Raw genomic sequence first — 19550 nt, 5'->3', positions numbered from 1 at the left:
AGATGCAGTGGTTGCTATTTACCACAGTATCTAAGGGGTTAAATGGACTAAATCAGCAATCCTGCTGGTCCCAGCCATCAGATCAGGAGCCAGGCTCCCATGTACACAGAAGACCTGTGCGGTGCTTATTCTAGGCCGCCCTAAAAACATGGCAGCCTAGAACGTAGTCCATTAATGACCACTGTAAAAAATAAATAAAATAAAAATAAAAATAAAAAAAACACATGCCGGAAGCCCTTAAGGGGTTAATTAACTGATCTCTATAAAAGCAGAAGCGTCGGGAACATTCAGGAATGTGTTAACACAAATCAATGCCAAAGAGGAAAGACATCGGCAATGATCTTAGAGAAGCAATTCTTGCAGCCCATCAATCTGGGAAGCACCATTTCAAACAATCTGAACAATCTGAAGTCCATCATTCTACAGGGAGAAATATTATTTACAAGTGGAAAATATTCAAGACAGCTGACAATCCTCCCAAGAGTGGATGCCTCAGCAAATTCACCCAAAAGGTGAGACTGTAAATACTCAGAGAAATTGCAAAAAACCCAAGAGCAACATCTAAGACTCTACAGACTTCATGGCATGTTAAATGTTCAAGCTCATGATTGTACAATTAGTAAAAGACTGAACAAGTGAGGCTTGTTTAGAAGGCTTAACAGGAGAAAATCCTCTTCTTTCTAAAAAAGAACATGGCAGAACAGCTTAAGTTTGCTAAAATGCTTCTGAACAAACCACAAGACTTCTGGAGCAATGTTCTTTGGACAGACAAGACCAAAGTGGAGATGTTTGGCCATAATGCATGTCAGCACATTTGGTAAAAACCAAACACAGTATATCAGCATAAACACTTTATACCAACTGTCAAGCACAGTGGTGGAGGGGTAATGATTTGGTTTGGTTTGCAGCCACAGGACCTGGGCACCTTGCAGTCATTGAGCCGACCATGAACTGCACTCTATACCAAAGTACTTTAGAGTCAAATGTGAGGCCAACAGATAAAGCTTGGCTGAAACTTGGTCATGCAACAGGACAATGATCCCAAGCACACCAGCAAATCTACAATGGCTGAAAAAGAAGAAACATCAAAGTGTTGCAATGGTCCAGTCAAAGTCCACAGTTTGACTGGTATGCTGTCCGCAGCTTTTGCGGCCCCATTGAAATTAATGGGTCCGCAATGTATACAGGACCTGAACTTCGGACGTCTGAATGGACCCTAAGCGACATGGTATGCTTCAGATGTGCCTTGTTATTATCGAACTGTTTATACTACATTATGAGATCATACTATTTAATGGAATATTTTGGAGCACAGTACTCACCTTTTTAATTCTACGACATGGACATCGCAGTTTAACTTTCTGGGTGCAGTGACGTGAACAATTTCCTTGGTGACACATCTCTTTACACCGATGTCCACAGGGCAGCTGGAAAAAGACAATGAAAAAAGATTAAAGCTGATTTATCAAGACCGATGTGTGCTACGTCCATCATAATAGGCCCTGCACTGCCGGAAGAGGCATGTAATCTAAGACGAGGCGCAGGCCTGGGCCTTGTGGCGGAGCATGGTACTGCAACTTCATCCCATTCAAGTCAATGGGAACAGGCAAAAACATCTCTGCTACTTTGAAGGCTTTGTACACCTTTGGTGGCAATTTTTTTATGATTTTATTTTACTCATTTTGTGTTCAGTGTTTGTTTCAATTGGTCTTTATTAAAAAATATTAAGCCGTTCTGTCACAAAGGGTTAACCGTTTGTCTAACTGTGTGAATTGTACTTTTACTTTGTGCCGTCATCTAATAAACCTGATATCTAAATTACTAAAACATCATAAACATTTATTTTGGCTAAATTCTTATCAATAAGATAGGAATCAAGCTATAATGTTTAGGTGGTCAGAGAGGTAAGGAGCTTTCAGCTCAACTGCATGACGGTACACTGTAAAAATACAGATCCTGCTACTAGAGAATCTCAAGGCTGCATAGAGAAAGAGGCTCAACCTTTTTTTTTAAAGACAAATTGAAACAATGATTTTAACTCAAAGGTGTACATATCCTTTAAGCAGACGGCGTACAGGTTGACGTATTGAGATAAAGAATGAAAAGATTGCAGAGTTGATCAGTTTTAGGCCTCTTGCACATGAATGTTTTTTTTCCGTTTACGTTCCGTTTTTTGCGTTCCGTATACAGTGCGCATACAGAACCATTCATTTCAATGTATCCGCAAAAAAAAAAAAAAACAGAAGGTACTCCGTATACCTTCCGTTTCCGTATTTCCGTTCAAAGATAGAACATGTCCTATTATTGTCCGCATAACGCACTAGGATAGTACTGTTCTATCAGGGGCCAGCTGTTCCTTTCCGCAAAAAACTGAATGCACTCGGATGTCATCTGTATTTTTTGCTGATCTGTTTTTTGCGGACCGCAAAATACTAAAAAAGACATACGGTCATGTGCAAGAGGCCTTAATCAGTGTGGATAGTGTCAGACTGGTTTCTCACAGCAAGAAGTTGCTATGCCTATTTCATACATTAGTGCAGCACTGGTGTACTGTTTGTGAGAAAAGCAAAACTGGGGCGTTCAGGGAGTGGCCTGTCCTGCTTCTGTTTGGGATCCAGACACTTTTTAACATAACCAGAAAACTGTTAAAAAAATAAATAAAATCTAAACTTTGTAATAGGCCTGCCACACTCCCCCTTTCACCTCAAACATGTTGACGAGACTATGTCTTCTTCGTTTTGCAGACCACAGTGATATTTCCGCCAAAGTGACACAATATCCCACAGCAGCAGATACGGACTACTGACCCATAATGGGGGAGATTTATTACTATGGTGCTAAATTTAGACCGCTTTAAGAGGTTGTCCCATGACACTTATCCTCTATAATTTATTGTAACAGGACAACCCCAAATGGGATGAAATTGTAATTTAAAAAAAAAAAATAAAAAAAACACAATTCTGCCAGTTTTATGGGTTTTGTTTTTACAGTGTTCCCTATGCTGTAAAACGAACCAGTGCCATTCATTCTCTGGGTCTGTACGATTACAACGATACCACATATAAATTGTTTTTCTTGGATTTTAATACTGAAAAAAAAATTATGGAAAAAAAAATCGGGTTTTCCTTTGTATCTGCATATTCTGACCCCCATAACCTTTTATGGTTACATCTATGGAGCTGTGTGAGGGCTCATTTAACGCGGGGTGAGCTGTAATTTGTATTGATACCATTTTCCCCGCTGCTTGGGCTTACTTGAGAAAATGATTACCTATCCTGACTCGATGCATTTTAAATGATGCAGTCATTATATCAAATCATTAATACATTTTATGTTTGTGACTGAACCCATCAGAATTGTCCAAGGCGGTAAATAGACTACAAATTAGCTTCAAATGTCTTCTGCTGGAGGTCTGTGTCAGAACCTGGTGGGACAGTCTGAACCCAACTGTAACCTATCTTGATATAATTGAAAAGTAAAGTTAATAAGAATAGTATATGTAGGAATGTAGGAAGGAGAAACATAAGTATCCTTACTCTTTAGAGCAAATAAGAAGCAGCAGCTCTGCACTGAAGAGCGTGCATTCTTAATAAGTGACAGCTGAAAAAATATTTGCTCCATACCTTCAGAATAAGTTATAGTCAATCAAATGTTACACATTATTTGACTCTTTCTTACAAACCGAGAGGAAAAACGTGTTTTCATTGTCAAGTCCAGATGGAAATGCAGTCTACTGGCGATTACATTTATACAGCCTGATATCTATGGTTCCGTTAGCTTCCTTCCACAGGAAATCTGGTAGCTACCATCAAATTACACCATGTCAAAAGACAAAGGAAAAAAGACCTTTTACAACATAAATGTTTAATGACCCCAAAAACTTAAAAAAACTAAAAAGTCTGCTCCAGCATGATGGAAAAGAAAACTCTGGTGAAGAAAACGCAAACCACAAAAGAATTAGAAAGCTCCTCTGCAGCCAAGACTAATAGTTCATGTCTGGAGAAGGATAAGTGGGACAACCACCAAAAACATGCGATTACACCAATGCCAACAGATAGTCAGATTACACCTTTTGCTTGCGGAAATAAATTCTCTTGGAATTAGGATACTGGTGTAAATATTCACACGGGTTGTGATGTTCAGTACTTTTCTGAATGCTTACTCTGTGGGAAATGCTGTGAAACACACAGGAAACCTGCCAGTTATATTCTGTAATGATCCTAAATAGCCAATATTTCCATGAAGAAGACAATTTACATGATCATTGTTGAAATGACCTGTCACCAGCAAGGAACTTCCCTGTGTTAGTGAAAGCTGAAAGCACTGCAAAGACCACCTCTACTTCTGGAGAAGTTAAGCTGGTATACCTGCATTTACCAGCCCAAGTCAGACGGAATGGCAGACCATCGCTTGAAAGACTAGCCCAAACGACAGCTTGCGATCGCCGATCGTAGACTTCTGCCTGCTGAAAATGTGATTGCACAGGTTGGAAGCTACCTGTCTATGGCATGACTGGCCAAAATTCGGCTGGTCATTTGCCATTGTAGTCAAGGTTTTGCTTTCTGACTGGCATGTTGCTGCTGGGGCTGTTTCTATGTGGCCAATCATTGTCTCATGTGCATGGCCAACTGAACACTACATCACAAATGTTCATAGTTGTCTGGCACAATTGACACATCTCAATCCTCAAATACTGACAGAAGGCTCTGACAAAAGTAAAGCTGGCCAAAGACATGAAATAATTATCTGCAGATCACTGGCTTATTGTATTACCATATGTTGTTAATCTTATATGTAGGACCACCACAGACATCGTCAGATTGTCAAGAGATCTCAACAAAGTAAAGAGAACCTGTCACCATGAAAATGCAATGTAATCTGCAGGCAGCATGTTATAGAGCAGGAAGAGCTGAGCAGATAGATATATAGTTTTATGGGGAAAGTCTGTGTATAAACTTGTCACTAACACATTTAAATTCAGGCTCATTCTGGGCTTTGCAGGTGGTCATATCAGAGACTGACACCGATCCGTGTATAAAAAGTCATAGAAGGAAGCTCAAACATTATGTTCAACCAGACAGGTTCCCTTTAAAGTGCCTATACACCTTCAATAGCTCTGACTCCTCCAAAGACATGTTCACTCCTGTTCACATGGTGCAGAGCTGTGCCTGTGCGTTGGTGCTGCCCAGTGCCAAGGGGGCTTAGTCTGACGAGAAATAATATTCTCTGGCGTGATGAAATTAAGATTGAACTTTTTGGCCTGAATTCTAAGCATTATGTCTGAAGGAAACCAGGCACTGCTCATCACCTCCCCAATACCATCCCTACAGTGAAGCCTGGTGGTGGCAGCATCATGCTGTGGTGGGGTTTTTCAGTGGCAGGGACAGAGAAACTGATCAGAGCTGAAGGAAAGTACAGAGATATTCTTAATGAAAACCTGACAGAGTGCGCTGGACCTCAGACTGGGCCTAAGGTTCAACTTCCAACAAGACTAAGACCCTAAGCACACAGCTAAGACAACACAGGAGTGGCTTAGGGACAACTCTGTGAATGTCCTTAGGTAGCCCAGCCAGAGCCCTGATGAACCCAATCAAACATCTTTGAAGAGCCCTGAAAATGTCCACCACTGGTCCTCATCCAACCTGACAGAGCTTAAGAGGATCTCCAGAGAAGTATGTCAGAAAATCCCTAAATCCAGGTGTGGAAACCTTGTGGAATCATACCCAAGAAGACTCGAGTCTGTGATCGCTGCAAAAGGTGCTTCAACTAAGTCCTGAGTAAGGCCTCATGCACACGGCCGTGGCCATATTGCGGCCCGCAAACAGCGGGTCCACAATATGCGGGCACCGGCCGTGTGCTCCCTGCATCACGGATGCAGACCCATTCACTTGAATGGGTCCAAAATCAGGAGCTGCGGTGCGGAATGGAGGCACGGAACTACTATAGAGTGCTTCCGTGGTGTTTCTGTCTGTGCCTCTGCACCGCAAAAAAATAGAACATGTTCTATTTTTTTGCAGTGCGGACGGATCACGGACCCATTGAAGTTGAATGGGTCCGCATCTGTCCCGGCCGCCGCACGGAAGTTGCCCAAATTGCGGTCCCCAATGCACGGAACGGCAGCACAATGGCCCTTTGCATTAGGCCTAAAGCGTCTGAAAACTTATGTCAATACAAGATTTTAGTGTTTCCATTTCAATAAATTAGCAAAGATTTCGAACACTCTGTTTGCATTTTCCCATTATGAGTACTAGGCACAGAATGATGAGGAAAACCTAATTTTTTTAAAATTTTATCTCAGGGCTCCAACAACCACGTCAGTACACCTGCACACTTGGTAGTGATGTGCTGGGTATTGCAGCTTTATACCATTCACTTGAATTGGACAAAGCTGCAATACAAAGCCCAGCCGCTACTAAAGGTATGGTGTTTGGCAGTATGGCACAAAGAAAACAATGGAAAGGCCACAACCTACGGCCGCTCACTGCTGCCACTTCATACTGGAAACTCCCCTTGTCTACTATCAGCACCGATGAGTTATCGTGTTAGCCGGGGACCAAACAAAGGCCCCCAAGCCTGCCATTAGTACCTGCCTATTTGGCCATGCTTTGGAATACTATATAATTCCATTATATATTCCAAAGCAATACACAAGCGATCAAATGACAGCAGCTTTAAGCTCCACCCAACCCATCCAAAAATAAACCTATTTTCCAATAAAAATATTACCGCATTTTTCGCCCCATAAGACAACTGTCCCTGCGTCTTATGGGGTGAATACTAATGAGTGCTTCCATTATGGAATCGCTCATTAGTACCAGAGGACCAGGAAGCGGTGAAGGCTCTCTACTCACTGCTTCCTGGTCCTTGGCTGTCGGCTGTGCTGTCACTGCGCACAGTGTGAGGGCGCTCTGTGACCTTATACTGTGAGCTCCAGTTCCCAGCACAGCCGGCGGCAGGATGAAGAGGATCACACTGGAGGAGAGGAGCCGCGGTGTCTGGAACAGGAGAGGTAAGTGGATTTTTTATTTTAAGTTCTCTGTTGCATGGGGGCTGATGAGAGACCTAAGGGCTCATATGGGGGCTGATATGAGGCAAAGGGGGCTGATGAGAAGCATATGGGGGCTGATGAAAGGCATGGGGCTCTTATCCGAGGTCTGATTGGGGGTCATTCACATAGGGGTCTGATTGGGGGTCTAATCTGAGGTCTTATTAACAATGGGGGCCTGATAGGGACTGTAAGCTGAGGTCTGATTAACATTGGGGGTCTGACCTGCTGGTCTGACCTGAGGACTAATGAAAAATATTTTTTCTTATTGTCCTACTCTAAAACATAGGTGCGTCTTATGGGCCGATGCGTCTTATAGGGCAAAAAATATTTAATTTTTTTTGTTTGTTTTTTAAATCAGTAACCGTAAAAATAAACATACTTGGCACCCATGCAATCTGGAAGACTCATATAATAAAAAAGTTATAATAAGTTTATATTTATTCCACTGTCAAAAAAATAAAAAAATTAGTCCATAAATAAAATGTACCCCAGAATGGTACCAATAAAAATTACAACTCCTCCCAAAATATAACAAAAAAAAATCCCAAATACAGCTACGTGAACAAAAAATAAATAAAAAAATCAGTCCCAAAATAACTTCATTTTCCATAAAACCTGTTTTTATTGTGCAAAAGTACTATACATATTTTGTATAACTATGTTCGTACTGCACCATAGAATATAGTTAATGTTATTTTAACTGCACAGTAAACAGGAGGGAACAGATAGCAATGGCAGGATTGTAGTTTTTTGCATTCCCCCCCCTCCCTTCCCAAAAAAAAACCTAAAAAAACAGGCCCTCATACAGCTACATTAATGGAAAAATTAGGAGAAAAGTTAGGGTCTTGGGATATGACAATGAAAAAAACAGGTCTGGTTGTTAAAGTGGTATTCTGGATTCATTCAGGATAGGTCATCAATATCAGACAGGTGGGGGCACCCCCGCCAGTCAGTTTTTTGAAGGTGCACAAGTGCATCCTCTTCAGTGTTTTACAGTTGTAAATATACTGCACTGTCACTACAATGTAGATGACGTACAGGTAAACATGGAAGAGGATGCAATGCTGAGGCTACTCCACATAGCTGATCAGCGGGGAAGCCAAGAGCTGGACCCCAACTGATCTGAAATTCATGCCCTATGCTGAGGACAGGTCATCAGTTTCATTAAAAGGGTTATCCCGTGATTAATGTAAAAATCTAATCATCATATAGTACGACAGTCTCTAAGAAATTTAGAACCAGCCCTGTACCTCAAATGGATCCAGAGATCTCCCTACTTATTGCTACAATTGTTCTGCTAGATTTATTTCAAGCTGGCAGCTTATGGGGCGTGTCCTTCCTCTGGGAACATGTCCTTTCTACTGTAGCTGGTGGCAGTTGAAGGATGGAACTGAGTATGTGCTGCCATCTCAGTGAACAGGAAAAATAAATTAGAAAAGGAGCAAACAGCAGGTGGCGCTATACAGATAGTTTTCAGTGAATAAGTCAGTGGCTACACTAAATTTTTTATTACATGCAATTACAAGGTATTGAAATTCAGGTGCTGGTTGAAAAAATTTAGAATATTTTTTGTGGGACAACCCCTTTAAACGGAACCTGTCATGTTGAACATGGTGTCTGAGCTGCAGTCGGTATGCTATAGTGCAGGAGGAGCTGAGCAGACTGATATATAGTTTTACGGGAAAAGATTCAGTAAAACCTGTCATGTGTTCATTTAAACTAGTGTTCATCCTGAGCTTTGAAGTCCAGGAGGCGGTCCTATCAGTGACTGACAGCTCTCTCTGTATACACAGTCATAGAGGGAAGGCTGTCAATCACTGATAGGACCGACTCCTGGACTTCAAAGCCCAGAATGAGCAGGGATATAAATGAATGAAATACAACTTGAACTGAATCTTTTCCCATTATATCAATCTGCTCAGCTCCTCCTGCTCTATGACATGCTACCTTCAGCTTACATCACATTTTCATGGTGACGGGTTTCCTTTAAACCAGAACATCCCTTTAAGTGGTTAAGTGATTTGTCCTAGTAAAATGTTCCTCAAATCATAGTAACAGTCTAAATGCTAAAGATTCCAATACCAACATTAAACCATCAAAGTGTCATGCAACTACCAACATGGAAGGCAGTCAATTTACGATTTATTTGATCCTTCGCACCTCCGGGGAAGTTAGAACAGAACACTTTCTACAACATCAGTGAAAAGACGGAAAGCTGGAAAAACAAAACTTTTTCTAGCTAAAGTGTTGATTATCTGCTTTGCTGTACTTAAAGAGATTATCACTATGACTCCTTGCCCTGCTTTTCTAGAACACTGCCTTTGACTGCACGTATTGTCCTTCAATAAACCCCACAATGTTATCTAAACTTACAGTTCCCAATACGTCAGCTGAAAAAGAAGCAAATATAATGGCTGGATAATTGGCTGCCAGTGCTCCGAACCCTTTCTAATGCATTAGTGCAAGATCTGACTTAAGCTAATCCGATGGCACATGACTTTTTTTTTCCTCTCTCTTATTGATTCCCTTTAAATAGCTCAAGTAAAGCAGGAAGGTCAGCGGGCACGACTGCAAAAATAGCTGTCCCAACTAAGTGGAAAGAAAACTTTTTAGTTTACTTACAGAAAAAAATAGGTCAACGGAAGTCAAAGAGTATGAGAAGCCCCCTAAGAAATGCCCAGTTTACATGAGGTTTCACTTATATTGTTTATTTCATTATTTGGACACTGGAACAACTTCCTCGGTGCTACTATATGTTGTACATGTACTCAGTAATGGGGTCTTTTGGGTTGTGCAGGAACACCCTCAGTTATTCTCTAAGAATGACTTTCCTTCCATCTGTTGGGTCACTATGAAGATGCATTAGATGTTGTTCATTCTCATGAGCTAAAGGACTAATAATAGTGACCTTATTATGCAAGGGGCCACCAATGTCCAAGTTCTCATCCTTTGGTCTGTTTTATCTCAGGAGGAATATGTCTCCAGAGGGTATGTACATTGTCCTTATGTGCTTTTAAAAAGGTACAGAGCAGTGTATGATCATACACATTAGCTGAAGGTCGGTCAAACCTGCCAATTTGAGAGGGACTAGCAGACCATCCAATGTTTATGGGGGGGGGGGGGGGGTCCTAGCTCACCCCCAATGAGCTAAACAAAGGGTTGGAGGATATTTCTGTAAAAAAGTTGGGTTATTCCTGATTTCTGGCTCATGGTGGATTCGCTGTCCATACTAGTGACGCATTTCCTGGCCACTGTGAAAAACTGCGCTCCGCAGAGTTGACATCAAGATGGACAACATAATCCTCGCAGCCTGGGGATGTGCTATACGTATGGAGAATGGATTAGGATTCTACAGTGGGACCTATAGTTGGCCCTGGTTTCCTGGCTTCAAGGGAAAGTTTGGTAATAGTATATTTAAACTTAAAGCAACCTCGGACTGACAATAATACATATATTAAGAGTGTTCTCCTATGGAGTTCAAAAAACCTTTACATTTCAGGTTTTTTTTCACGCTGGGTACAGCTTTTATTCCTTACAGGACAGTAAAACATGGAAGGCTTTAAGACATCTTCCACCAGGCCTTACCTCTTTTGGACACTGATTTTTGCATGAAGTCAACATATTCTTTTCTTCTTCGCCAGCCAAAGTCAGTTTTCTAAACCCCCAAAAAAACATAAAATAAACTATTATTTCACACAAAGATTTCTAGCAGTATTAGAGAAGGCGAGCAAAACACCTGCACGCAAATGCGCTTCACGCTGCTGTAATGTTTTATAAAAGGAGCACCATCAGGGAACCTATCAATGTCTGGCAGCCAAAAGACCAGATGGACCCACCCTCAAATAACAAGCCATGTGATAATCATTTCTCAGTAGGTGCTGTATGTTATTTGGTGAGGGCTTTAATAACTACGATTTGAGTATTCTGTCACGGACACCCTCTGTTCCAGATAATCTTACTGGCAGTGAGGGCACACGGCTTCCCACTGATTTGGCAGTATGCCAGAGTCACTCTGGATCCTGGGGGGAAGGGGGGGGGGGGTGTCCTTCCACTCAGAGGGCATGTCCTGTCTGCTGCAGTGAGTGGCAGTTGAAGAATGGAACATGTGCTTCCATCTCAGTGAGCAGGGCAGACAAATTAGAAAAAATAAATAAAAAAGCGGATACAGGTGGCGCTATACAGGTATGCCTTATTGAATAGCTCAATGTTTAATTACATGCAAATACAAAAGTACTTAGATCCCCATGCTAGTTTGAAAAAATGTGGGTCAACCACTTTAAGCTAACACTTTTTAACGCACCTCTCATTTCTAATTCAAAGGTAATTATGAGAAGTTTTTTTACAAGGTTGTAGGTGATACGTATGTGACTGCTTGTCAACAAACCTTCAGCACTCTCAGTTCCGGGTGTATAAAGGATAAGGTCGCGTGCACAACTGCATCGGAGAATCACATTAGAAACCTATACCGTAGATTCACTCAGGGAGGGAGAATGTAGCACTACTACTTCAGCATAATAATGGATAATGGGGGTCCGAAAGGAACTGCATTGTTGTTTCCACTATAAATGAAAACGGCAATGCAGACGTGCACAGAAACTAGTGCAATAAAATGAAAAAAATATATATTATGATCCAGGAAAGGACAACAGATGCTGAGTATCTTCTCATCATGCAGTTATTTCAGTAGTAATAAGCCAGAGCAAGTGAACTTGTATTTTCTCTTGAAGACATTTTGCTAGACATCCGACTGGCTTTCTTAATTAGAATGACTTATACAAAAAATCTCCGGCATCTCCTGCCTACAGCCCAGCAACATTTGGGGTTGAGAATTTCCTGCCTTTTGAGATCACGTCATTCAAATCGTATATTTATATGTGGAGGTGTATAAACTCCAATCTAAATGAGCCTTGATTACCATCCATAGGCAGCATTTAGGTGCACCTGTGAGGCCTGAAACATATCGGCCAGCCATGGGTGGGACTCTAAGCCTCCTCCCATTGTATGTGTGGTTAGTCACACTGGAGGGAACTGGGAGCTGTTTGCTGTGAGTCGGACCTTACACTGCTGTAATTTGCCCACTGGCTCCTGGTACCACCCATACGGTACAGGTAGTATAGGCTTTAGGTCCCGTGCCACTTGAGAAACCTTGGCGTGGTGCGCGGGCTCAGGTATGTCCTTAATATAAGGATATACTGGCTAAAGTCTCATTTTTAAAGGGTTTCTACCACCAGAAATACTGTTATGTAGCTGACTGATATAGCGATGCGCTAATGTCAGCACTACATAACAGTATGTTTCTAACATTAGTCCCTGCAGCCGTTTTTGTTAAAAAAGCACTTTTATTATATGCTAATGAGCCTCTAGGTGCTATGTGGGCGTAAAATCAGCACCTAGAGGCTCAGTCCACTCACCCATTATGCCGCCCAGGTCCAGTGTTGTGCCCGCCCAGCTCCTCTTGATTGATGGCACGGTCCGCCGTATCGCTGCCGAAATCCCGCGCCTGCGCCGTTCACTTCTGTCTTCGGCGCAGGCGCAGTGAGTGAAGGCCGCTCTCCTGATGCCGGCTTCCTCACTGTGATGTAGTCGGCGCAGGCGCAGTGAGGAATCCGGCACCAGGATCGCATCATTCACTCACTGCGCCTGCGCCGAAGACAGAAGTGAATGGCGCAGGCGCGGGATTTCGGCAGCGATGCGGCGGACCGTGCCATCAATCAAGAGGAGCTGGGCGGGCACAACACTGGACCTGGGCGGCATAATGGGTGAGTGGACTGAGCCTCTAGGTGCTGATTTTACGCCCACATAGCACCTAGAGGCTCATTAGCATATTATAAAAGTGCTTTTTTAACAAAAACAGCTGCAGGGACTAATGTTAGAAACATACTGTTATGTAGTGGTGACATTAGCGCATCGCTATATCAGTCAGCTACATAACAGTATTTCTGGTGGTAGAAACCCTTTAACATCAGTGTGAGGGTTTAGTCAGATGTTACTGTTTGCATCCACCACAGTAGTGCACCTATTCTTGTAACTATTTATCCCAGCATAAAAGAGCCAACAACTGCAATCAGGAATCAATTGTGTCTCTACATAACATCCACATTCTCACCCCCAAGTACTTGCCGCTTATCAACCCTGTGAACACAATCAAAGTGTGGCCAGCGGGGGTAGATTCTGTACTCCAGGACAGGTTTAAAGTCACGGACTGGAGCATGTTTGCCTCTCAGGCCACCAATAACATTGATTCTTATACGTACTCGGTACTGGAATACATCAACACCACAATTGACAATGTTACCACAGAAAAGCAGATCACAATGTACCCAAATCAGAAAACATGGATGAACAAGGAAGTGCGGCTTCTACTAAAGGCACGTAACTTTGCCTTTAGATCAGGTGACGCTTAGGCCTACAGTAAGTCCAGGGCAGACCAGAAGAGGGGCATCAGAAAGACCAAGCACAGCTACAAGCTGAAGGTGGAGGAACACTTTGTCAACTCTGACTCACGACGCATGTGGCTGGGCATTCAGGCAATATCCGACTATAAGCTCAGCAATTCCACACAGACAGCCATGACTGTGTCCTCCCTAAATTAGCTAAATGACTTTTACGCTCGTTTTGATAAGGACAATAAGAAACATTTTGCCAAAACCCTACCCTCTGATGACTGACTGCCATACCCTCACTCACATCATAGATGTCCATAACGCACTGAGCAGTATCAACGCTCGCAAGGCTGCTGGCCCTGATGGCATTACTGGACGTGTGCTTTGAGCATGTGCTGAGCAGCTTGCAGGGGTCTTCACTGACATCTTCAACCGGTCGCTTGCCCAGCGTGCTTCAAGACCACCTCTATTGTGCCAGTGCCGAAACAATCATCATTAATGTGCCTGAACGACTATCGCCCTGTAGCACTCACGCCTATAGTTATAAAGTGCTTTGAGCGACTGGTCCTGGCACATCTAAAGTTATGCTTGCCCCCTACACTGGAGCCTCACCAATTTGCCTATCAAAGTAATAGGAGTACAGAGGATGCTGTATCTACAGCGCTTCACTGTGTACTCTCACATCTGGACAACAAGAATACTTATGCAAGAATGCGGTTTGTTGATTTTAGCTCAGCATTCAATACAGTCATTCCCTCCAAGTTGATCACTAAACCTGTGGATCTTGGAATCAGCAATCCTATCTGTTACTGGTTCATGGACTTTTTGACCAACAGACCCAAGCATGTTAGGTCATGGAAATAACTGTTCCACCACCATCACACTCAACACTGGCACTCCACAGGGCTGTGTGCTGAGCCCGTTCCTCTACTCCCTTTTCACCTATGACTGCAGGCCTAGGTATGATTCCATCATCAAGTTTGCAGATGACACCACGATGATTGGGCTCATCACTGACAACGATGTGTCTGACTATAGGGAGGAGGTAAAGCACCTAGCTGTGTGGTGTGCTGACAATAACCTGCTCCTGAATACCAGCAAAACAAAAGAGCTCATTGTGGACTTCAGGAAGGAGAAGAGAGACACCCATGACCCCATCCACATAAATTGCACCGCTGTTGAACGGGTTTCCATCTTTAAGTTCCTGGGGACCTACATCTCTGACAATCTGTCCTGGTCAACCAACATCTCTAGCCTGGTCAAGAAGGCACATCAGCGTCTCTTTTTTTTGAGGACACTGAAGAAAATCCACCTGTCTGATGACATACTGGGTAACTTTTATCGCTGTGCGATAGAGAGCATTCTGACCAACTGAATCACAGTCTTGTATGGGAATTGCTCTGTTGCTGACTGCAAGGCACTGCAGCGGGTGGTAAAAACCGCCCAAGGCATCACAGGGACTCTACTTCCTGCTATTGAGGATGTTCACAAGAAGAGATGTCTACATCGGGCTCGCATCATTCTTAGGGACTCGTCTCATCTTCCCAATAAACTCTTCCAGTTACTTCCTTCAAGAAGACGCTACAGGAACCTTCAGACTAAGGGTACTTTCACACTAGCGTTTTTGTTTTCCGGTATTGAGTTCCGTCACAGGAGCTCAATACCGGAAAAAAACGGATTCGTTTTATCCTAATGCATTCTGAATAGAGAGCATTCCATTAAGTATGCATCAGGATGCATCAGTTCAGTCCCTCTTAAGTTTTTTGGCCGCAGAAAATACTGCAGCATGCTGCACTTTTATCTCCGGCCAAAAATACTGATCACTTGCCGGATCCGCCATAAATTTACATTAAAGTGTATTAGTGCCGGATCCGGCATTAAGTGTTCCGGCAAAATGGATCCGGCTTTCCCGTCTGTGCATGCGCAGACCTTTAAAAATGCAAAAAAAATTAATACCGGATCAGTTTTTCCAGATGACACCGGAGAGACGGATCCGGTGTTTCAATGCATTTGTCAGACGGATCAGGATTTGGATCAAAATCACTGATGTAAATCACTGACTGAACACCGATGTGTGTATAGGGCATAAGTAGTAGATTGAGGATGAGTGGAAGTGTAATCTACTAATATGTATTTGGGCCTTTAAAATCTCAAAGCTCACCTAAACATAGTTGCTGACTAGATCCATGACTTTATGAATACCCTTTGTAAGTGATCCAATGTCAAAAGAATCGTGATGTCAAAATGATCCTAGGTATATGACCACAGCACGTCACAAAATTTCAACCATATAGCATGGCTGCATGTAACAGACAAGACCATATCTAAAAGGCAAATGAATTACAACTGACAAACATGATAATTCATATACAGACCTTGGGTATAATTAATATACAGAACATGGGTAAAATGGGTGAACAGAGGTCAGCCTGATTGCCACAAGTAGTAATTTCCAGGAGAGAGACAACATTCAAAATGCATTGTGACTATACTGTATAAATCTTGATATCTACAACAGTATAAATTACCACTTATTCCTTCTGTTTTGTTCCAAATTCAATGGCTAGTTTACTCCTATGAGCTGTGAACATTTTCTTTATGTTTCTTTACTGCCCGACAGTTTTTTTTTACTGATGAGCTATCTTCTGGATAGGTCCTCAGCATCTGCTTGGTGGGGGTCTAACACCCGGGACCCCGACGATCAGCTGTTTGAGAAGGTAGCAGCTCTTACACTAGTGCCAAGGAATTCTGTCAGGTTGCCAAGCACCGCGCTGGGCATTGTATAGCGCTGTGCTTGGTGTCGCAGCTCAGTCCCATTCACTTCAATGGGGGTGAGCTGCGCCTAGGCCATGTCACCGATGAAGGTGACGTCAAATGGCCTAGGCAAAGATGGAGAAGGCTGTGGTGCTACTGCAAACACTGCTGCCTTCTGAAACAGCTGATCGGCGGGGGTACCGGTTCTTGGACTCCCACCATTCAGATCCTGATGATCTATCCAGAGCACAGGACATCATAAAAAAAAACTGTCGGAAAACCCCTTTAACGTATATATTGTACGATGTGAAAAAAGGGAGCATACCTGCACTCGATGTAAAGACTACTAATTCTGCAGTGGCACTTAGTCCTGATCATCTGAAGGCATAGTGGACAGTCTCCAGGATGACATGGTAGATTGCAGCCATGGGGGCACCCTGGCGGTCGAGGTTTTGAGCATTCTACGTCACACATGAAGCACTCTGGACCACACTAGAAGACATAAAATAGATATATTGTAAGATAAGTAACTGCACAGAGGTTACGTTTATAGAGGCCTAAATTAGCCCTCGATGTCTGAATAACTGGCTAGGATGGGGTCAGAAAAAGCAGTTAACATCACATAATTCCAATGTTATCCACTTAAAGGGAAAATTATGGCACGCAATCATCAAATATGGCACTGAAATATATGTGTCTGTGAGGGAGTGTGTGAGAGTCACTACAAATATGCAATCAATGGATTAAATAGTATAAAATATAATCTACAGGTGCATACAACTCCAAAATGGTGATGAATAATAATAACAATGATACTAGAGTTTTGCTTTAACTGCACAGAACTTAATCATCCAGAAATCCACTCTAGAAATATTGTCACATAGTAGTTTTCATAAATGGTTTCATAAATGCATAGCCTCTAAAGAGCATCTGATCAACCATGCATATTGCCTGGAAGGATTAACCATGCTTCGTAAAACTATATATATTTATTTTCTCTATAGGGTTAACAAGTGTCAAGAGATATTAATCTTTCAATATATGTAAATTACCTCTCTGGTGCACAAGGGGGCTGGCCACAGCACTAGCAGCACTGCCAGCACAACGTCCCCACGCTCTATGTACACCCCCCTCCCCTTTGAGTGACAGGGCTAGAAATGTCATCTAGCCTTGTGTTCTCGCGCCAGTGCTGAGGCTCAGTGACTTGGCGTCTGCGCAGTGGATCTGATGAGCTCGGAAAGCAGTGTTCATCAGATTCACTGCGTCGGCGCCAAGTCACTGATCCGCTTGCGCAGTTGATCTTCTGCTGCTTCCAAAGTTTAGGAAGCAGCATCTGATTCACTGTGCCAAGTCAATGAGCCTCAGCACCGGCATGAGAACACAAGGCTAGAAGAGATGTCTGGCCCCGTCACTCAAAGGGGAGGGGGGGAGTACAAAGAGCACAGGGTCGTTGCACTAGAGGTGTTCCTAGTGCTATGTCCAGGCTCCTGGTGCTCCAAATAGCTAATTTACATAAATATCTAAATTTATAAATTTCAGCACTTACACATATTAACCCTATAAAGAAAAGAAATATACTGCTTTACTCTTTAAAGGGGTTAGCCAACCTTTTAAAATGAAAGGCTAATCCTTATGACAGACCATTAATACATCAATTAATCAGATTGGTGGGGGTCTAACTTTCGTCACCCCTGCCGACAAGCTGGTAGAATGGGCCATGACGCTCATTCAAGTCTGACATCTCTTGTTTATACCGATACAGACACAGTTCAGAAGTCACACCAAATCTTTAGAAGAGGTGAATGTAATACAATGGGACAAAGCTACATTTCCCCACCTCGCTGCTACTAATAGTATTGGTGTCCTGCAGGATTACCGGCGTCTGGACTGGTGGTAACAATAAAGAGGGTACAGCCCTCGTATGAGAGCCGCTGCCCAATCAGAAGCCTGATCAGCAGGGGTTGTGAGAGTCAGACCTCCACCAATCTAATGTTGGTGGCCTATCCTTGGAATGTCATTCACCAATTCTCACCTTTTCTTTGTTACCATTAACTTCAGTGACTTTATGACATTCTCTTGAACAAGTGTGATTCCCACAAGGAAGCCGACGTCCACATGGCCTTTTGCAGGAGAAAGGGCGAGCAGCATGACATGGCAAGAGACTGACCTGAGGGAAAGTAAAAACCAGCCATTATCTTACATCACATTTCAAAGGGGAGTTTACTTTTGCTGATGAGTGGTTACAAGAATTCTTGATTAGAAGAGACAGGGATGTAGCCATAAATTGCATCTTTCTGATGGGGCAACCTCTCCTAATATGTCACCTTCAGTAGATGCTTGTATTTTCAGTGGAACTGGATGTTATTGCTCCAAAATAAATGGTAGTGCACAGTGGTCAATCTATACAATTCGAAGAGGAATAACAGAGGAAAGAAACAACACAGATCTGCACCAGATTTATCACAGGGGCTCAGGCTGGATGATAAATGTGGTGCGGGGACAGACACTTTTCTCAGATTTTATACCAACTTTTTGTTAACTTGCTTCTGCTTTATGTAAGTGTAGAATACTGCAGAAACTCCAGCTGAGCCAAATTGCGCCATTGTTTTGGACAGATTTTAGCCACAGACACATTAGTGCATCTGGGCAAAAGTTGCAAACAAAGGAATATTTCCTACATTGCATACGCATACAAAAATGTAATTTAAACGGTCATTTGCTCTGTAATGTGAATAACCAGGAATATCAATAAGAGCCCCTAAATGCACAAGGGGGCACAGGGACATAGGAGCACTAAAGTAAAAGGTGTACAAATCCTTCTGTAAGTTCACTTCTAAGCTGGTAAGACAGGCATCGACTTTATCTTGGGATTGACTTGCTCTGATTATCACATACTGTATTTTTATTTATTTTACTCACGTATATATATATATATATGAGATCATATTCCACAGCACTTTACAGAAATGATCATCACATTCCGAGTTCCCCATCACTATGTCTTTGGTGTGTGGAAGGAAACCCACGCAAACACAGCACATACAAACTCAATGCCAAACTGCTTGCAGATGTTGTCCTTGGTCGGATTCGAACTTAGGACCCCAGCGCTGCAAGACACCAGTGCTAACCACTGAGCTGCCCCATATTATATTCTTTATCTATGAAATGAGTAGCTATTCATTGTCTAGTATTTGAATTAGGAATTACATGTTCGTTAGCGCATGGTTTGGTTTTACTCCATTACTCTATAATTTCCAGAGCATTTTCTACCAATGGTTCCTAAAACTCAGATGTCATCTGTGTTGTGAGAGTGTTTTTTTTTTCCCGGTCCATAGACGTCAACGGCCATTTTTGGCCCGCATCAC

The 19550-nt window shown here is 42.6% G+C and overlaps 1 protein-coding gene across 2 annotated transcripts in view; it reads right to left on the bottom strand.

Moving 5' to 3' along the window:
• The window catches only part of NFXL1 (nuclear transcription factor, X-box binding like 1), a 128007-nt gene that overhangs the window by 15859 nt on the left and 92598 nt on the right, over positions 1 to 19550 (bottom strand). For both annotated transcript variants that reach the window (XM_040418905.1, XM_040418906.1), the window contains exons 17-20: positions 18218 to 18352; positions 16511 to 16677; positions 10634 to 10703; positions 1323 to 1427 (exon numbers count right to left, since the gene is read on the bottom strand). In XM_040418905.1, the coding sequence (XP_040274839.1) occupies positions 1323 to 1427; positions 10634 to 10703; positions 16511 to 16677; positions 18218 to 18352 (477 nt within the window). The remainder of the gene's footprint in view (positions 1 to 1322; positions 1428 to 10633; positions 10704 to 16510; positions 16678 to 18217; positions 18353 to 19550) is intronic.

Source organism: Bufo bufo, chromosome 2, assembly GCF_905171765.1.
Source record: "Bufo bufo chromosome 2, aBufBuf1.1, whole genome shotgun sequence".
Taxonomy (NCBI): domain Eukaryota; kingdom Metazoa; phylum Chordata; class Amphibia; order Anura; family Bufonidae; genus Bufo; species Bufo bufo.
The sequence above is the reverse complement of the archived record's forward strand: the minus strand, read 5'-3'. Positions and strand labels throughout refer to the sequence as shown.